At 40.7% G+C, this 20,221-nt stretch overlaps 1 protein-coding gene across 2 annotated transcripts in view; it reads left to right on the forward strand.

Annotated features, from left to right (window-relative positions):
• Positions 1-20,180, forward strand: part of LOC124283474 (ankyrin repeat domain-containing protein 11-like) — a 46,468-nt gene extending 26,288 nt beyond the window's left edge. For both annotated transcript variants that reach the window (XM_046719536.1, XM_046719534.1), the window contains exons 9-14: positions 3,608-3,852; positions 5,114-5,242; positions 12,799-12,897; positions 13,848-13,991; positions 15,537-15,626; positions 16,051-20,180. In XM_046719536.1, the coding sequence (XP_046575492.1) occupies positions 3,608-3,852; positions 5,114-5,242; positions 12,799-12,897; positions 13,848-13,991; positions 15,537-15,626; positions 16,051-16,230 (887 nt within the window). In that variant the 3' untranslated portion in view covers positions 16,231-20,180. The remainder of the gene's footprint in view (positions 1-3,607; positions 3,853-5,113; positions 5,243-12,798; positions 12,898-13,847; positions 13,992-15,536; positions 15,627-16,050) is intronic.
• Positions 20,181-20,221: the final 41 nt, after the last annotated feature.

Raw genomic sequence — 20,221 nt, forward strand, 5'->3', positions numbered from 1 at the left:
TCAACATAACTGAGTACGATGTAAAATTAAAACAAAACTGTTAAAATGATATTTGAAAATGCCAGCATATCTGGCATAATGAGGACAAAAACATAATGACTAATTTATGGTATAATCTGGAGCAACATCATCAGGGATTACATACACTAATAGACTGGTAGTTCCACTGCACAGCATTAAAAACTCAAGATGGATCCTTGGGTAACAGTTGAAAAAGGGAACTGATAATCCATGAATAATGAATTTTGAGTGACAACTGAAAAATCTCAAATCTTTTCCTCAGTATCCTTGGCAACCTTTATCTGAGAAACAATACGTTATGTTATAAAATGTAAATGCATATGTCATGTCTACCAGGAAAATCCTCAGTTCTTGAATCCATCTCTGTTTTCAGACTTGTGATGCTTTGTAAGTTGATTATCATACACAGCTCTATTAAATAGACCTCAGTTACTGGAAATAAGAAGTTAATCACAGATTTCATAATTGATTCATTTTGTCAGAAACAGAATCAACAATGTTGATGAAATCCATTTATGTAACAGGACTAGGTACTGCATAAAATGTGTGACACCTCAAAAACGTACATTAGACTTTGGGGATTATTTTACCATTTCGTATGAACCAGATATCTGTATCTGTTACAATGTGAGTGTGAACAGTGTGCATAAAGAAGTAACTACTGACAGTCATGTGTGCATACTCATTGGGATGGAATTCTCTTCTTGAGCTTACACTCACCATGCTCAGGTCTGTGCAGGTTATTGTGAGCTTCTGTCCTATTTCAAGTCACAGTGTATATACATGAAGCTATATGTGTGTGCTGGGGGAGATGATGATGATGATGGTGGTGATACTAATGATGATGATGGTGACACTAATTATGATGATGATGCTGGTTTGGGGGCATGATGATGGTGGTGATGAGGATGAGGATGTGGTTGATGCTGCTGCCTCATATAATATAACAGCAGGTTCAGTAGTTTTGATATCTCCTCACATCTGAATGAGCTCAAGTAGGCTACTGTTATAACTAGGTTAGGTCACAGTGACCTTATACATTAAGAGATGAAGGAGAAAGGGAGATTTATGTGAAGTAAGTATTGGATGGCATTGGTGAGAAATAGTTTGATGTTCAAAGACTAATTGTTGTTTAATGACTGATTATGAAAGTAGGTCAAGGTGACCTATTTTCATATTTCAACGGGATATCTGATAGTCATCAATTACCTCCAAGGTTCTGGTATTGTTAATCATATTGGCTTTAAGTCCATGCTACCGTTAAAGAACCGTTTGTGATTCTGAGCTGTTTTCAGTAGATTCGTCGATCTTGTGGCTCTTTCGAGTGATCAGAATATACCCTCATAATGCATGGACATCAGTATGAAAGTACAGGGTTTGGGATAGAGAACTTTGACAATGGGCCATTTTCAGGATTATTAGCCATTTCCTGAATTTAGAATGGGCCAATGCCCTTGTGTCAATAGTAAACTTTAAAATTTTAATGGGCCATTTTTTATTCTAATGTGCAAAATATGTTTGTAAACTATTGATGGGTTTCTTCCTGAAATATCCGTGTTGTTGTGACCCAAATTTCCCACCTTCTTGATGACTACTCTGCCTATATTTAAAGTGTAAACCTTAATATGTGGATACCATATTTCCTCCAGGGTTGGTCTATATTAGGCAACACTCTAAAATATTCAACTGGTATGAATGAAGCTTACGACACAATAAGAACTAGGTCTATATATACTTGACTCCATTACTGGTTACAGAATTGAAAACCTTTTTATACATGTATGCAGAGATGCCAACCTCTACGATTTTATCCAAGTCACTACAAATTTTAGCCTCCAGCTAAGCCAGTAGTATACGATTGCACTAGAAATTCTTCGAAATTTGAAGAAAATTCATTAAAATTCGGATATATAGACAAAGATATACACTTGTATATATTGATTAAATACATTTTTCCCCAAAAGAGGCAACAAGAAGATATGTAATACTGACAATTTGGAAGTCTGCTGTTGGAAGTATGTGAAATTCACTCTTGAAAGCTTCACTCTTGATTAGTGTCATATTATCATTCTCAGAATCCATCATGATTTTAAGTATATAGTTGACTACTAATTTTATGGTCAAACTACTAATTTTGATCCTTGAAATACTTTTTGCAACACTTTGGGGTTGGTATCTCTGATGTATAGAATCAGCTTTGTATTGATGATCATGATCAATCTTGAAATTTCAACCAATTCCCAACACTGGCCATGTTGAACTAGAACTTAGTGATTCAAAACACTGCTGTCACATATTGTCGACCCTTCTTATGAAGACTTCTCATTAGTGCATAAGGGATGGCATCATTACACTGTAGCCAGCTATACCACGGCTACTCAAGACAGTCTGCCTCCTTCATATCATCACAGAGACAGGTTTTAGTAGATGTTGCGCCATTTCTTTAGCTTTTATTAAAATCATTGCCATGTTCATAAACATTTGATGGTGTTCTGTTGCCAAGGTTAGACACAGCAACTTCTGTGCTGGTTTCTTAAGTTGTGCAAATCTGATATAACTTGCTGATTTGTCTGCAAATCTGGTTATGTTTCATAATCGTTAGTCCAAAATGAACTGTGGACTAATTGGATTAGAGTCATGTCTGCTTCTGGCTTCAAGAGCAGACGTAATTTTCAACTATGAATGGTAAGGTTTATATTGTTGTTAGTTGTACACCTTTTCTATGTGAATATTGATGAAGAATTCTTGAATTATATATTTTACTGTTGTGTGTTTATGTACATGCCTTTTGGTTCATACTCCAATCTTACTTCATCTTTTCATGTGATGATGCAGTGAACGAGTCACAATTGGATGTTGGGTTTTTTAAATCTTCATACTTTCAATGTTATTCAAATATTTAGATCAACCTGTAATAGAAGCTCAATTGTGATCTTTAACATTCTCACAATATCTTCTTTGATGGGCATTTAGAAGTTGAGTTGATGAAGAATGATGACAATTTTTATTTTCATTCTCACAATATACTTACAGAGAAAGTTAGAACCAAAAGTGGTGAATGAATTATTAATTTAAGAACGGATGTGCTAAATTGGTGTACTCTTATTCAGGATTAGTTTGTTTTTGTTGGGGGTTTGTGGGGTGGGAGGGGTGGGTTTAGCCTAATGGTTAAAGCATTCGCTCATCACTCTGAAGACCCGGGTTCAAGTCCCCACCTGGGTACAATGTGTGAAGCCCATTTCTGGTGTCCCCACCATGATATTGCTGGAATATTACTAAATGCAGTGTAAATCCATACTCAGTCAGTCAGTTGAGGGAGTGGTGTGTAGGGTGGGGTCTTTCTTTTATCACATGTTCTTTTAAAATGTTAACCAAAGCTGAACACTAGTTTTTGACATGCACCTACTGCTTGAACAGCAAATTGCCACACTGACAGATGTGGGTCGTCCGATTGTAATAGAGACAGGTACCTGGTGTTTTAACATTTCACAGCCAGTCAAAGCCGACTGGTGTGAAGTTGGATATCAGGATAAACAGGTGGAATTAAGCTGTGATTAGATCATAGATGATGATGTTGCTGTTGCAGGCGGCCCAGAACCTGTTCCCACTAACAATTCTCAACACGACAATGGCAGCTCTATCCGGTCACAAAGAGGCGAGGAAATAGACTATATGAATATACATCCTCGTAAACGGAAATTACGGCCAAAGCCAGACACTCAACAACTAGGTGAAGCTCAACTGTCTGCGCCCATCCCTATCCCACCACCAGCAACATCCTACGAGAAACCACCAAACCCATTTGAGCTGTACTTGAACATCAGGAAACAGGTAAGGTCACCGCTGCAGTATTTGTAAATGTTGTGATGCCACTGGGGTAGCCTAGTGGTTAAAGCATTCGCTCGTCACACAGAAGACCTGGGTTCGATTCCCCACCTGGGTACAATGTGTGAGGCCCATTTCTGGTGTCCTCCGCAGTGATATTGTTGGAATATTGCTAAAAGCAACGTAAAACTTACCAGACTCACTGACTCACTGTGACGCCAGTGCTGAAGTGTTCTGTCATGCAGTAGAGGTCTCCAGTACACATGTACCCAGACTCTTATGTGGATTTCAAACAGTATATTATTTTTTAATGTAAATGTAGACAATTTAAGCTCAAATGTTAGTGATGGTGTGCTTAAATGTTTTTATGTAAGATAAATTTCTAGAATTTAGTGCAGATCTTACCAATTTCAAGAATTGTCATTTGAATCAAATTTTTAAATGCACTAATGAAACCTGGGTCCACGGAGCCCCTGGTCATAATCTAGTGAAAGGTTAGAGTAATATATGTATAAACAACTAGTCCAAAATAGATTGTGAAGTACTCTTAAACAAATTCTTTACTTGATATATCATGTAGGAAAATGTTACTTAGTGGGTAGAGCAGTACCTTTGTCTCAGCTGTGGTACATCAACACTCTGCTTGTGTCAAACTATAATTTGCTACATGTATGGTTCCAGGAACTTGATGTGGTGTACCTGAATGGTATTTGAAATTAGACATGAAAGCAGTGTTCAAAATTTAGCATCAAAGCAGAGATGGAAATTAAGCATCACAGCAGTATTTAGATGTAAGTGTCTGAAAATAAGCTGGCTCTTAGGTCTTGGAGGTTTGCTCGTATTATAGTTTAACCAAAGTTAAAATGATTTACTTTTGACTTTGGAACATTCATTAGGACTTGGTGATTTTCATGCCTAATTTTGAACACTAATGAAAATCATAACCCTGATTTTAAAATTTTTAAATTGAGGGGGTCCTTAGATTTATATGCTACAGCAATAAACCACAGGAGCTCTGTAACCACCTTCATTGCAAACAGGGCAGTAGCCTAGTGGTTAAAGCGTTCGCTTGTCACCCCGAAGACCCATGTTCGATTCCCCACATGGGTACAATGTGTGAAGCCCTTTTCTGATGTCCCCTCCGGGATAATGATGGAATATTGCTAAAAGTGGCGTAAAACCACACACATTCATTGCAGATTCTACTGAATGTTTCTTCCTGATGTATTATTCTGTGATTGAGCTAACCATCCACCTTCCTTCACAGATTGCCAGCAAGCAGCAGTCACTAAGTGCAGTACATCCAAAGGCTCCCAGTGGCTTCAAGGACTACCTCATGGTCAACTGTACCTATGTCCTACAAGGCAATGCTACCAGTACTCTCTCTGTGCCAATGGTAGGTCTACTTCTCAAATGATGAGGATTATTCAAACCCAAGTCACTCGCTCCTTCTTCCTGTAATAGGTTACATAATGTGGATTCCAGGGCCCCGTTTCACGAAGCTCTCGTAGCGCTACGACTATCGTAAGTCAATGTTGCAGTGCAGGAGGTACGATTGCTATGAGAAAAGTTACCAGATCTTAGGCTTAGGAGAGCTTTGTGAAACGGGGCCCAGATCAGTATAGTTTCAAGGTACCTCTTACTTCTTATCAGTTTGTTTTGGTTAATTAATATGCAGTGTTTTACTTGTCATGGCAGCTAGTGAAATATGTAATCTAGGCAAGGTAAACCAATGTTAAATTGTATGAGCATGTTTGATAAGATGTCCCATGTCGTTGAAGAGTCACCGAGCTTGACCATCAGTTCAAAATGTTAGTTACTTTTATTCCCAGCAAAAGGCACTGTGTGTGAACCTTTCCTGAAATGGCTTGTCCCGCCGAAAACCTGGATTCGATTCCACATGGGTGCTATGTGTGAAGCCCATTTCTGGTGTCTCCTGCTGTGATATTGCTGGAATATTGCTAAAAGCGACGTAAAACTAAACTCACTCACTCACTTTTCTGAAATGGAACCTCAGGGTTAGGGTTAGGTGCTTAAAGACCAAAAATGAACATAATTTTTCCTTATCCTGACTCATGCTCTTTTGCTTGTCTTCTTCTTCTTGCGAACATAGTGGAACACTTGTATCTCCTTATTTGAAGCTCCCTTCAAAATAAAATCACTAATTGGTACTCACCACGAGTTGCTCCCCTTTGTCTCCCCTGGCGGGAAAAGGTGTCGCCACCCTCTGGCCATGTGCTCCACTCTCTCCTTCTTCGCCCAGTGAGCAGGATGTGAGAGCGCCTTGTGTCTCCTTACACACATATCCTTTGATAATCTCTTAGTTTTTACCTCTCATAGGTTACTATAGAGGTATAGCTAGTATCCTTTACTATTTGTATTGATTAATTATCGTGATTTCTACTGTTTATTCACGCGTGTATTCGCGTGATTGTTCAGCTAGCTTTACGCTCATGAAAATCTGTACGATTTGTAGATTACGCTTTTCTGCCTCCGATCCACATGTAATATGCCCTAGTTGTTCTACGCGTGTGCGTTTAATTCACGTTGCAGTTACTGCATTAATTTATCTCATTCTGCATTTAATAAATATCATCTTTATGCCTTAAAGACGTGCTGCAGATAGATCACGCAAACAAGGGCAAAACATGGCAGAGAGTCCAGATATTCCTTCCAGTCAGCTGCTAGCGATCGACCCTCTCCCGTCTGGTGTTCTGCTAGAGACCCCTGCGGCAGAGGAACGTGGGACGCAGTCCGTTACCTCGAAGAAACGACCGGCCTCCCCAGACATCCCGTCATTGCAGACTAAGTCTAAGAGGGCTCTCATCGTGCGTCTCAACGCAGATTGAGGACACCCAGGGCAGCGCAGACTTCCAAAGGGAAATCTACGAAGACAGCAAGAACTTTCTCAGCCGAGATCGTTCCAGCAGCAGAGTTGGGCCTCTACGATGATCAGCCGATAATCATCCCCGACTTACGGCAGAAGAAGCGACCGGTGTCAGCGACTGTGACTTCTGCAGAGATCTCCATGCAGCCTGATGCCTCTACACCGACGTCCAGGCGTCATTGATGTGAACCCCATCGCGAGAAAAGACGCCGACGACTTCGCCACAGATCATCCCAGAAGACATGATGCGGCAGATTATGAACATCATGGAGGACCACTACAAACTGCGCAAGCAGGGTCCGAACGCCTTCGAAGGCTCCAACGTGAGACAGCACCCCAGAGGCACCCCCGTCAGCGTAGCAGCCAAGGCGATGTCACCTTCGCCAAGGAAGTCCCGCACCACCTTGGACGGCGACCTAGATGTACAGCTCTTCGCTAAGGCCTTCGCGGCGGGGAGATCATCACCATCTTCGATTTCATCTCTAGATATGGACTCAGACCATCAGACATCACGGAAGCCTTCGCGAAGGTCATATCATCGATCCCCGGACCGACGCTTAAATGAAGCTTCGCGAGGCATTCGCGAAGGACATATGATTCCAGATCTTCATCGTCCTAGAAGAACATCGAGGGACTGCCGAAGAGCTTCGCGAAGCTATCAACATTCACCTCACAAGTCTCCGAAGATCATCCCATAGGCGATCTCCACTCCGTTCATCACCAGGTCGATCACCCATCAGATCTCCACATAGAGCGGCGCCAAGTCAACTAGATCGCCACAAACCTCATCAGATATACAGACAGCTACACGCAGTCCCAAGAGCATCTACAATTTATTAATGATGATGGTTTTGAGGATGATGGAGGAATCATATTTTCTGATGCAGAATCACGGTATTGGATGGTCAATAACCTAGATCTCACATCACCATCTAAAAGTGGCAATACAGCTCAGACGTATTTGATGAAGGAAGATGATCCAGATGCAATCACTCTACCCCGATCGACCGATTGCAGTGCCACAGAATCTAGATGCAGCTTTCCAGAAAGCTACTAAAGTTCAGATACCACATCTACCCAACTTTCAAGCCAAGAAGTTCTCCACGCGATAACATGGACTCCTTCTACAAGGCCCCAGGACATCGATGAGAACTATAAGATCATCAGCGATGTAAAGAACAAGATTTACAAGATGGATGATCGCAAGTTGGCTCATATAGAAACCATGACGAGACGTATGTTCTTTGGGTTAAATAGATCTAGGGACGATCAATGAGACTCTTATTACTAGATTCGGGATTCCACGACGGAAGATGATAGAATGATTTATTCTGCCTTACTTATGCAAAAGAAAGATCAGCAGTTTTAACGGATCATCTTACATCTGTTTCAGCAGCACTGACCTTAGCTCGTCGTCAAGGCCTCCTCGCCTCCTGTAATTGGGGAGAACTTTACAGCCCCACTTTATACAGCCCCGTGGTCGACAAACATCCATCTTTGACGGAGAAATCGACAAGGTCGCCAAGGAAGTCTCTAAGGATTCCAGGGAAGTCCTTATGATTAGATCGATGGACACACTAGCCAGCGTCATTCGTCAGACTTCACAAAGATACTCAGGCAGATCTAAGTTCACGGGCCTACAAAGAGCAAGAGACAGGAAGATAGCCAGCTCTAGAGGTAAAGATTCTTTTCGTTAAGCCCATATGGCAACTATAGAGGGGATCAGGAAGAGGCAGGACACCCAGAGGTTCCCGCGAATTATAGACGCTGAAACACAGGTTCGGAACGACTGGAGTCTTCCACCCCCAGCCGTTCCAGTACAACCAGCTCAAGTGGGTGGACGCCTCCAACTACACTGGGAAAACTGGGGGAATACTGCAAGATCCTTACGCCTCCAACATTATTCAACACGGATTTAGATATCCCTCTACAGGACAAGCCTCCGCTGACAATCAAACCCCCAAGTTCGATTTACAAAGCAACAACTACCAAAGATAAAAGAGGCTGTCTCATCACTCCTATCCAAACAGGCCATAGAAGTAATAGATCAAGCAAATGTCGAACCAGGTTTCTACTCCCCAGTTTTCCTAGTTCCCAAGAAAAACTCCACGGAGAAATACAGACTCATCTACAACATGAGCTTTTTCAACAAGAACTATCTACGCAAACCACCGAAGTTTCGCATGATACATTTACCTCAGTTACGCCAGATGATTCGTCCCTATGGACTACATGGGCAGCATAGATCTACAGGATGCCTACTTGCACATCCCCATTCATCCCGATTCCAGGAAATACCTACGATTTACTCTAGAAGGGCTACATTACCAGTGGAAAGTACTCCCCATTCGAATATCATCAGCCCCTGGCTATTCACGAGGATAACGAAAACCGACATCAAATTTCTACATCGTCACAAGGGCTACGCGGCGCGTTTTACCTCGACGACGGGATACAAGTAGATCAAGATCCACTGCGTCTCAAACTACAGTTAAATTACATCATAAAGCTACTAACACAACTAGGTTGGTTAGTAAACTTACGCTAAGTCGGACCTAGTACCATCGCCAAGACCTACAGTTCCTAGGTATTCGATTCATCACAAATCGCAACCGTATTATGGTACCAGAAGACCGTTGGCTCAAGATACAACAGACCATTCCACCAGCTCTACTCTCTCCGTTACCACTTTCGCGACAATGGCAGAGCCTACTAGGTCTTCTCACATCAGCCCAAGACATGACTGTCACAGGCAGATTACAGTTACGTCCCCTACAGGTCCTCATCAACGCACATCTCAAGCGATGTACAACCATTCAGTCTACCAAAACATCTCAGACCACATCTACTATGGTGGACCAAGAAATCGAATGTCTGCGAAGGGATTTGTTTAGCAGAGCAGGAATACAAAACCCATCTGTATGTAGATCGCGTCACTCCAAGGTTGGGGAGCTCATCTCACCAACCACACGATATCAGGGTTATGGAATCAGCAAGAATGCAAACTCCATATAAACAGTCTAGAAATGAAAGCTGTAATCAACGCCATTCTACATTGGAGCACATTTCTACAAAATGCGCCTAATGATCCATACAGACAATTCGACAGTGGCGTTCTACATAAACAAGCAAGGCTCAACGAGATCGATGAACCTTTTGAACCTAAGCTTTCAACTGTTCGATTTAATACAAGATCTAAATCTACATGTCAGAGCAGTGCACATTCCCGAGCCAGAAATATACTAGCAGACGCTCTCTCTCGGCCTCATCTACCATCACCGACAGAGTGGATGATCAACCGGGAAATTTTGCACAGATAATCAAGCAATTAGGAGCCGCTAATAGACCTATTATCGCCACGCCGATTCAACAATCAGCTACCGACATTAAGTGTCACCAGTCCCAGATCCCCAAGCTTGGGCAACGGACGCTTAAGTCTATCATGGGAAGGCCTCAATGCGTCGCCAAGCTTTCGCCGCCAGCAATAATACCTCAAGTATTACAGAAAATCAGACAAACACAGAGCCTACAACTCACTTTGGTCAGCCTCTACTGGCCGGCCAGAGCGTGGTTTCCCATACTAATTCAAGAAATCGGTCAACCAACACTGGAGCTACCCAAGCGCCAAACCTGTTAATTCATCCTCACACCAAACAAGTGCACGGAAACCCAGCAATGTTCCAACTACACGTATGGACTGTATACAAATGTGTTTAAACAAGAGAGGATATTCTGCCAGGGCGGCAAAAGCAGTCACGCTTGCCTTTACGTTACTCAACTCAGTAACTTGTACGACGACAAGTGGCACAGTTTCAAAATTATGCAACAAAGAAAGGGTTTACAGCAAGAGAGGCTTCACAACCTCAAGTGGCAGACTATTTGTGTTACCTCGCCAAAACAAACATTTAAAAGGTTCAACGATATCAACATATCTTGCGGCTTTTAGCTCTGTAATCACCATGAGAACGGGTGTCAAATTGACAAGATCTCCAGAGTTACTGGCCTTACTTCACGAGCTTCCGATTGGAGGACCAAAGCGGAAGTTCCACTTCCCAGCTTGGGATCTGAATGTAGTGTTACAACACCTCACGAAAGTGAGGTCTATGAACCCTTGAATCGATTAAACTTTGAATTTCTCTCACAGAAAACATTGTTTCTGCTATATCGCTAGCCACAGCAGCAAGAATGTCTGAAATTCACGCTCTGGATTACGAGAGGATACAGTTTGATGACAATCATAACACAGCGCACCTCGGATTAAGATGGGATTTCATTGCAAAGAATCAACTGCCAGGTCAACCAGACAGATTATTCCACATCCGGGCGCTATCCTCTATTCTCGGATCACAAGATACACAAGACCTATCACTGTGTCCGGTAAGAGCCAAAAAGTTTATTTACTTACGATCCAAAACAAGGAGAAGATTTCTCAAACGCTTATTCATCCCATTATCAGCCTACGAATCAAACAGAAGTGTCACGGACCACAATATCTATTTGGATAAGGACTGTCATTCTCCGTTGCCTACAAGGCAGCAGGCTTGGACCCACCAACAGCATCAAATCCACATGAGATCAGGGCACTGGCCTCTACCCTCGCCCTACACGGTAACTGTTCCTTGAACACGATTATGGAAGGATGCTATTGGAAATCTAACATGGTATTTGCTAATCACTACCTAAGAGACATCACTACAGAAGATGTCTCTGGCATTCACCATTTCGACCACTGGTCCTCGCTCAGCAACTGACAGTCCCTCGTGAAGCGTTAAAATATTAGCCTCACAAGATTAATATGTATTTTATACATACTCATCTAGCTTATAACTCTAAGGAGTTTTAGGGCTATGTATATATGTTCAGCTTAAGTATTCTACCTTAAGCATATACTTGGATATAGTCAATTTCAGTGCCTCTATCAGAGTCACCTATATATATATATATATAATTTATATGTATTGTTCAATATATTCATAATGTAATTCCCCTTTAATGGCTTTATATAACCTATGGTTTTCTTTATACAGGAAACATCCTAAATCTAAGGCTTCATGAAGTTCCCGTAGGGGATATTACAGTATATCTATACAAAATCACTAATTATAAATCCAAAGTATTCTGTTACCCACCTCCGTTCCGTAGGATGCTACAAGCAAAAGAGCATGAGTCAGGATAAGGAAAAATATGTAATTTTTAGAGTAAAATTGATATTTTATACTTATCCTGACTCATGAGGTTAGCCCTCCCATCCTCCCCACATAACACTTTGGATTTCCCTGTAAATTCAAGTGTTGGGCTCGCTAAATCAGGAGAGAGTGGAGCACATGGCCAGAGGGTGGCGACACCTTTTCCCGCCAGGGGAGACAAAGGGGAGCAACTCGTGGTGAGTACCAATTAGTGATTTTATTTTGAAGGGAGCTTCAAATAAGGAGATACAAGTGTTCCACTATGTTCGCAAGAAGAAGAAGACAAGCAAAAGAGCATGAGTCAGGATAAGTATAAAATATCAATTTTACTCTAAAAATTACATTTTTAGATTTCCAGGAATCTCAATGCAACCGAATCAAAATTTTGATTATGTATCACACTTTATCACAATAACATGTAATGCTGAACAAAACATCTTGTTTAGTGGTAGTACTCGTGAAGATGCGGGTCAGAGTTGGTCTGTAACAACCTATGCTTGTCGGAAGAGGCGACTAAGGGGATCGGGTTTTCAGGCTCGCTGACTTGGTTGACACATGCCATCGTATCCCAGTAGATGGATGCTCTTGATGTTACTCACTCTATTGTCCAGACTTTACTTACAGAACACCGCCCTTTAGCTGGAATGTTGCTGAGTGAGGCACTAAACAGGGCACAAACAAATGAGATGATTGAAGTAATGACATTGTTTACAAAGCAGCTAAGTGCTTTGTTTGAGTCCGAGTTATCTGCTCCAGATGAGTACTATTATGTTTACGTTAGGGGCTGACTAAATTATTTCTTTGATGTTGCCTCCCCTTGTTAAGTGATAGTAGTTTTGTATGCAGTCAGCTGATTATATTCCTGTGTTTGTGTTGCAGTTGTCTCCCCCTCAGTCTGTGGAGGGACCCATGCGGGAACTGTTCCAGGAGCAGGAGAAGGCTCGGTACAACCTCCGACTGCAGCACCTCATCGAGAGGGTCAGTAGCCTGCTAGAGGCAGCCTACTCACTGGGCTGGCCAGTCTTACTATCAATATTGAGATTGAAGTATATGAACTTATAAATTATAGTGCTATAACATAGGCCTGAAAATGTAGGTCTATGGTTCAATGACTTGGCTGCATTATGTTGAAGGAGATGGTACTTGTTGTTTCCCTGCCTGGCTCTGGGTTGTGAGACATGTACTGTTTTTTATTGCAAGTCAGTATTATGCGTCCAAGTGGGGTTCTGATGTTCAAATTAACCGCCTCCGTAGTGTAGTGGTTAGAGCGTCCGCCCGGAGAGCAGAAGGTCACGGGTTCAATCCCCCGACCGCATCAAACCAAAAGACGTTAAAATATGGTACTTGTTGGTCCCTGCCCTGCGCTCGGCATTAATGGGTACAAGGACTGGTCGGCTCGGAGTCGGTATAATGTGACTGAGTGGGGTATTCATGCTTCACTGCAGCATGGTATCTCAGTGGGTTAGCACTATAAAACCAGCTTCAGTCTGGGCTAGTACAAGCAGCTGCACATACACACGCATGCATGTTGTCATATGATCGAAATATTCTCAAGCACGATGTTAAACCCAATTGCACCTCGCCTCTGATGTTCAACTCTGATTCAAAGGCTTGCACTATTAAATGGGCATCACTGAGGACTGGTGTATGAGAATGCACTTCATGATATAAGTGAAATAATCTTGAATATTTCAACAGATATTGTATAAAGGAATTGAAGGTACGAATACTTACAGCAACAATTCTGGGGCTTGCATAAAGTGAAAATACAGCTAAGATTATCATAGTGCAATTATTGATACCTCGAGATAAATTTGGGTCAGTGATACAGCCGATGTCAATATTCATTAGTCTCACATTTTGGTAGCTATAGGGACCTCACTGATATTAGAATTGTCACTGAATAATTGAATGTCTTGTTTATCCAGGAAAAGCTGATGCTGTCTATAGAGCAGGAGATTCTGAGGGAGCATGGGAGGGCAGCCAGGGCATTAGCCAATCAGAGTCTGCCTCTCTCAGTGTGTACCATTCTCAAGGATGAAGAAATCTACAACATGCAGGAGTTGGAACAGGTTGGTGTAATAATAATGATAACAATAATCATAATGGATTTGTATAGCGCCTTATTTCCACCATACCATGCTCAATGGCGCTGAAATCACAATCTGATTATTGTTACCCCAGATAACCCAAGCTGCCTGTGAGGCGCTAGAAGGTTAATAGTCACATGAGTTATCCCATAGTGGTATGATATACTGATAACTAGGGGTGTCGCTATACGCGAATTTATCGATGCATCGATACATTTTTACTGACGATACGATACGCAATACATGCTTGCGTGTATCGATTCCTATTTTAAAACTTTATCGATTCAAATTTTTATGCTATATCCATCTCCTTCAAAGTCTTGATAGTAAAATTATACGAGACCGCTCCGATAAATAGATGTAGCTAGCTTTACTTAAAAAATAGGTTGGAAACTAACAGCTTTTGTGATTGGCTAGACTATTTTGATGGACCAATCAGCGAGCGCGTACGTTGCCGGTAAGGTAATGCTATGAAAAGGCGCGAAAGTTATGTATCGCGATACGTATCGTATCGTGACCTTAAAATCGTGATACGTATCGTATCGTGAGATTGGTGTATCGTGACACCACTACTGATAACCAACATTAAACGAACAGAGCATTGTTCAGAACACCAATTGGGGGTGGTCTGGAGAAGGAAGGATACCTAAGAATCTGTATTTCTTAGCATGCTGAACACAGTTTGAAATGATGCATTGTCTTAATGGGTCCTTGTAAATGTCCTAAATGTGGAAATGATTAAAATGCACTGACAGACCCTGGTGGAGGGATTGAGATGCACAAACTGTTTGTACATTGGTTAGTGTAAGTTTTATCAGAATCTTTAAAACGCGTTTAGTGGATGTTTTAAAACAAAACTGGAGATCCGATCTTGACAATAGCACACGTTATGTTTTGTATAGAGAATTCAAAAGCTGATTAAACCCTGAAAAATACGAATACCATTTTACTTTCATTTGTCCTAGATATGATGACTTACGTCGTAAATATTTACCAAGTGATTTCAAAACGAATATGCATAACTTTAAGAAACTACTTATGACAAAGAACGTACATAATTTGAAAATGCTCAGCCTATATATAATGCATTCTTATGAACGAAGATGTAAGCTATTACAAGAATGATAGTATTAAATACCATACTATACTTTTGTATTATCATATCATATCGTTATCTACTTTATCCATATTAACCTGTATCGTATGTTCAGATTACCTGTACACATATATGCAAATTGTATTATAATGTATGAAATTGTATGTATATGGGCCCGATGGCCTTTGTACGGAATAGTTTTGATTGATTGATAGTGTGTAAAAAAAATTGTCGAATTTCAGTCTTTGCAGGGGCAGCATCACGATACATGCTGTTAAATATTTCAGTTTAAGATGATGCTTATCACATCACCGCCATAATATTTCTAGAATATTGCTTAAAAACGGCATAAAACTCAATTCACTCACTTACCACATCAAGCCCTAGATAATTGCTCCCAATGATCAGTGTGTTTGCCCCTTGTATTTCAGGCCGAAGATAAGCACGTGAGGTCCAGGTACAATGGCAGGCAGTTTATTTCCTGGATTCAAGATGTCGGGGACAAGTATGACAAGATAAAGGTAAGAGGTCAAGTTCTCATCTGTAAAACGCAAGTACTTCAGCACTGATAGATTGTATTATACACTCATTGTAACATGTTTTATTCACGCGATGCTTTGAATATATGAATACATTTTCATTACATGTGCACACCTATATATACGCTATATGTTGAGCATACTTTGGGTGTAACTATCTGTTAAGCATGAAACTCGAAATATTATGCAAAATCTGTTGTGAAACTGTTGTGAACAGCATGGAAAGCCTGGCTTTTAACACTGTAACAATGAGAAAAATATATTCTCAGAAATATCTGCTTTGACATAAGAAGAGTTGTTATTTCTATTAATGCTTACTATTCAATACGTTTTCATTAATATTTGTAATATCACATTAGCTTTGATAGCAGTTCTGTTATGATCTTTAAATTCTGGACATTTGCAGGAGTTCCTGTTAATGAGACACCACCACGAAGCGGAGTCTTTGTTTGCTGTTCAGAAGATGGACTGGGAATGGCGCTTGAAGGCGTGTGGACTATGTGATTACAATACAACACCTGTTATAGACGATTTGCACGTACCCATGGTGCATGTAAACGATGAATTTGAGTTACTACCAACGTAGAATCCACAGTGGGGAGCAATCATAATTGCTTGCATGAAAGAAAAGGCTAACCAGCAGTGAAGACTGCTCTCTTCAGCTCAAAGTGAAGGAACGCATGTTTTCATCATGGAACGATGTTCTGCTACAGTCACAGTTGACGTAGGAAATGGTTTAATGCTCTAAGCAGAAGATTCTACCTTGCTGAATTCTGATTGGTCAGTATTTGGGCTCTGCAAGTCGTGCTGAATTTTCACTGAGTGACAGATCTTTACAGCTTTGCTAGGATGGCCACAAGGAGGGAACGGCAATCATTTTCCGATGATTTGACAAGCATCAAGCCTGATAGGATAACCATAGCATCGCTCTGAGATATGCCATCACAATATGCCGCTGTTGAAGCTTGCTGAAATCAGTAGATGTGCTGCATCTGTGCCCAGTCGTTCCTGGACATGGGGCTCGGAGAGGATTAGTGCTATTTGAGAAGGGGAAAGTGCCTTGGGTGGATGTAACGAAGGTGCTGATTGGATCAGTTTCCCTTGGGTCAGTGTAACAGAAATGCTGATTGGATCAGATTCCCTTGGGTCAGTGAAACAGAAATGCTGATTGTATCAGTTTCCCCTAAACTGATTGGTGTTGATATTCTGTGCTTGTCAAGAATGTGGTCCTTCATCCCAGAGAAAGGGCATATTGTGTAGCTATACGAAAACAGGAATTTCACTTCTGTGTTTTGAAATGTTTCAAGTCATCACATGGTTCTTTTGGATAAACTATTTTCAAATTGGTTCTATTTCAGCAATCTTAAAATAGACTTCCATTAAGCTATCCTGCACAATATTATGGCTGTAAAGAACTCCTTGAAGGATGGCTGAAAGATCTTACAACATCAGAGACAGCACCTGTCTTGTTCAGTGTAACTTGTTGTCTAGTATTACCGAAATAATCTGATGACCTGATTGTGCTGTTACAACTGACACCAATGATCAACTCTCACTGTAACAACGTCACAGCGAAACGTAGCTGGATGGTACCACCCATGAGAGGAGACTAAATAGGACTTGAATTACCTCACACAACATATCTCTCATGTTATAGACACCCATTGATCGCCATTATGAAATAGCATCGCTGACTAGCATGCTAGAACTCAGATATACATATATACATAAGTATACATAGGTATGTAACATGGGGTATGTATCGTATTGCCAAGTCTCATTGGGACCTACTGATATGGTTTCCTATGGGATTGCTCGTGTCCAATGACGAAGCAGTATATACTTACCCACGTGTATTTCAAGTTGTACATATGTTTTGCCTATAGTGTGAGCAACGTGGTGTAAAATTGTACATATGAAAAATATTAGGTATTTTATGATGTTGGACATTGATTCACTTGTCATGAGTGAACTGCGGGAAGCAGTCCCAACAATCACTTCGAAGCTTCGTCTTTCTGGATATTGTATCTCTGTGTCCGAGCACAGCTTACAGTCCTTATACAAAAGTCATACAGATATTTTTGACGGGTAGGATTTTGGGGGGACGTGTAGGCTTTATCTCAGCATTCTGAATCAAACATTTTTTTTAGAATATTGGTTGTTGTTTTCATAGTGAGTGTATGAATTCAAACTTACAATTTGAGATTTTCGAAATTTCAAACTAATTCCTATTTGTCATGAGGTGTTACGGTATAGAATCCTATACCTGTTCTAGGTTCTCAGCCAAGTACTGCATTGTTTCAGTATTGTTTGAAAGTGCTAGGATTGTCATTCTTTGGGCTACTTCATCTCTCAGTTCTGTTCGCCTTCATCTCTCTTTCAACTGTGTTCTCTGTACTAGCATCACAGATACAACATACGCCTATACCGTAACTCGCCATTCATAAATATTTTCAAAAAGATCAATCCAGATAAGTCCAGATTTTGAGAACGGTAAACTGGATATCACTACTCAAAAAAACTGCAGAATTTCCAGAGTGTGATGTTCATAGGAGCAGTGTGTCCCAGGTGTCCCAGTCATCTGAGGTGTATACCTTGAGCAGGCCATAAACCTATGCTCATGGTTCGAATCCCTGTTTGCACCAAAGTGGTTAACGTCTGTGACCTGCATCACTTTGGGATGACACCATGATGTGACAAGAATACTGTTAACAGCACTCTTAAACCCAACTCACTCACTCTCAGGAACAGTTATGTTATACTAAGCCTATGTTTTGCTCATTATACTGTAGATGCCTATTTTGCAACATCTGAAGTTGGGTTTGCTAAAGTAACTACCATCCACGAGACTAAGGGAGATTATTGCTTGCTTCTGTTGTCTTTAAGCTTTATATAGACACAATAAATACTGCACAGGTTTGGTAAGTCAATACTTTTAGTATTATCAACATATTTGGTTTGTGCAGAATTTGGTATCCTGGAACATTTTGAAAACACTTATGGATCTTGCATCTTGATAAGTAACAGGGCAGTGGGGGGTAGCCCAGTGGTTTAAGCGTTTGCTTGTCACGCCGAAGACCTGGGGTCGATACCCCACATGGATACAAAGTGTTAAGCCCATTTCTGGTGCCCCCAGCCGTGAAATTGCTGGAATAAAGCGGCATAAAACTAAACTCACTCATTGATAAGTTACAAGTGACTTGAAGCTTATGATCAGATATGACAACAGGAATGAGGATACAAACATGTTTCAGGCCTCTCTACTGTGTTTTTAGTCAGTTCACTGAAAACTATTTCCCGATTTCCACTGTGTCAGTATATATTTAAATATACTTCGAATTTACATTGACTTGCTCAAAGTAAATATATGGTGATGTGTCACAGATAGTCATCAAGAAATGTGGTCATTATTGGGATTGAACTTTGTGGCAGATATTCTGAACATATGTGAACATAACGAAAGTATTGCTCCAAGGTTCTCAGTTCGTAAATTCACATTTAGGGCTGAGTTACTGTTTTCTTAATTTCAAACTATATCTTTATCAGAATATGTGTTGAAAGAATTGCCCTTATCCACAGTATCTGTAGAAATTATGCCAATTCTTCCAACATAGAAATAAGCATAAACATTTCAAATTGAAGTAAATAATTATACGGTAACCTTGATGAAAAGTTTGTTCTGGAGTCTGATGCAATACACTTTATATCTATGGTGTGGAGAACTTAAATATTATTATGACTTCTTATTCATTTTTGTAACCGATTCAAACTAGTTAAAATTAAAGATAACTTTCGATCTATTTTAGACATGTGATGCCAATACAGAAAACATGCTTCCAGTCTTCATATTGTCTGTCTGTCAGTCAGTCTGTCTGCCTGTCCATCCGTCAGTCTTGCTCTCTCTTTCTCCTTCTCTTGGTACCAGTATAGCTTTGATCAGCCCGGACTAGCTCGTAGTATTTGTTCCATTACTAGGCCATAATAAATTACTACCAATCATCCACACACACCTGTTGAAACTCGTTTGAATATTTGCTGTGATGTTTCACCAGTGGTCTTGCTTTAAGCTTCCCGAGCTTGCTTTATGAATGATAGGTCTAACCTCGTAACTAGACTCTGATTCCGTGCTGGAGCAATACAAAAGAGTTACGAATGGCTTTTAATGATTAGTAAAAGAAACATCTTTAGGGGGTATTTTATGAGTTTTGTTTGGAGCTATTAGTATTGGTTTTTGATTTGTTGAAAGAATACAATTCCATCTTTGCTCCCTCCGTTCCTGCTATCTGTTGTTCGGATGAAACAGTATTTATTATGGCCGGATTATCACTCTCAGTTTTGAGTTGTAAAGCCATTGTCATTTGTAAGTGTAGATTATGAATGTGTTATTGGTTATTTGTTGAGTTCTGGATGTTTACTGTCCGTTGTTAGCATGGTTAGTACGATGTCCGTGGCTTGCTTGAATCCATCTTGGTACATACATGGAAATTGTCAAACATTGCCTATGCCCGTGTTCAAATAAATGTGTAAGTAAATGAATATCAGTGGTTTGTTTTTATTTCAATCAATAGGAATGGCCC

This window comes from Haliotis rubra, unplaced genomic scaffold, assembly GCF_003918875.1.
Source record: "Haliotis rubra isolate DU_JTF1 unplaced genomic scaffold, ASM391887v1 Scf317, whole genome shotgun sequence".
In the NCBI taxonomy this organism is placed as follows: domain Eukaryota; kingdom Metazoa; phylum Mollusca; class Gastropoda; order Lepetellida; family Haliotidae; genus Haliotis; species Haliotis rubra.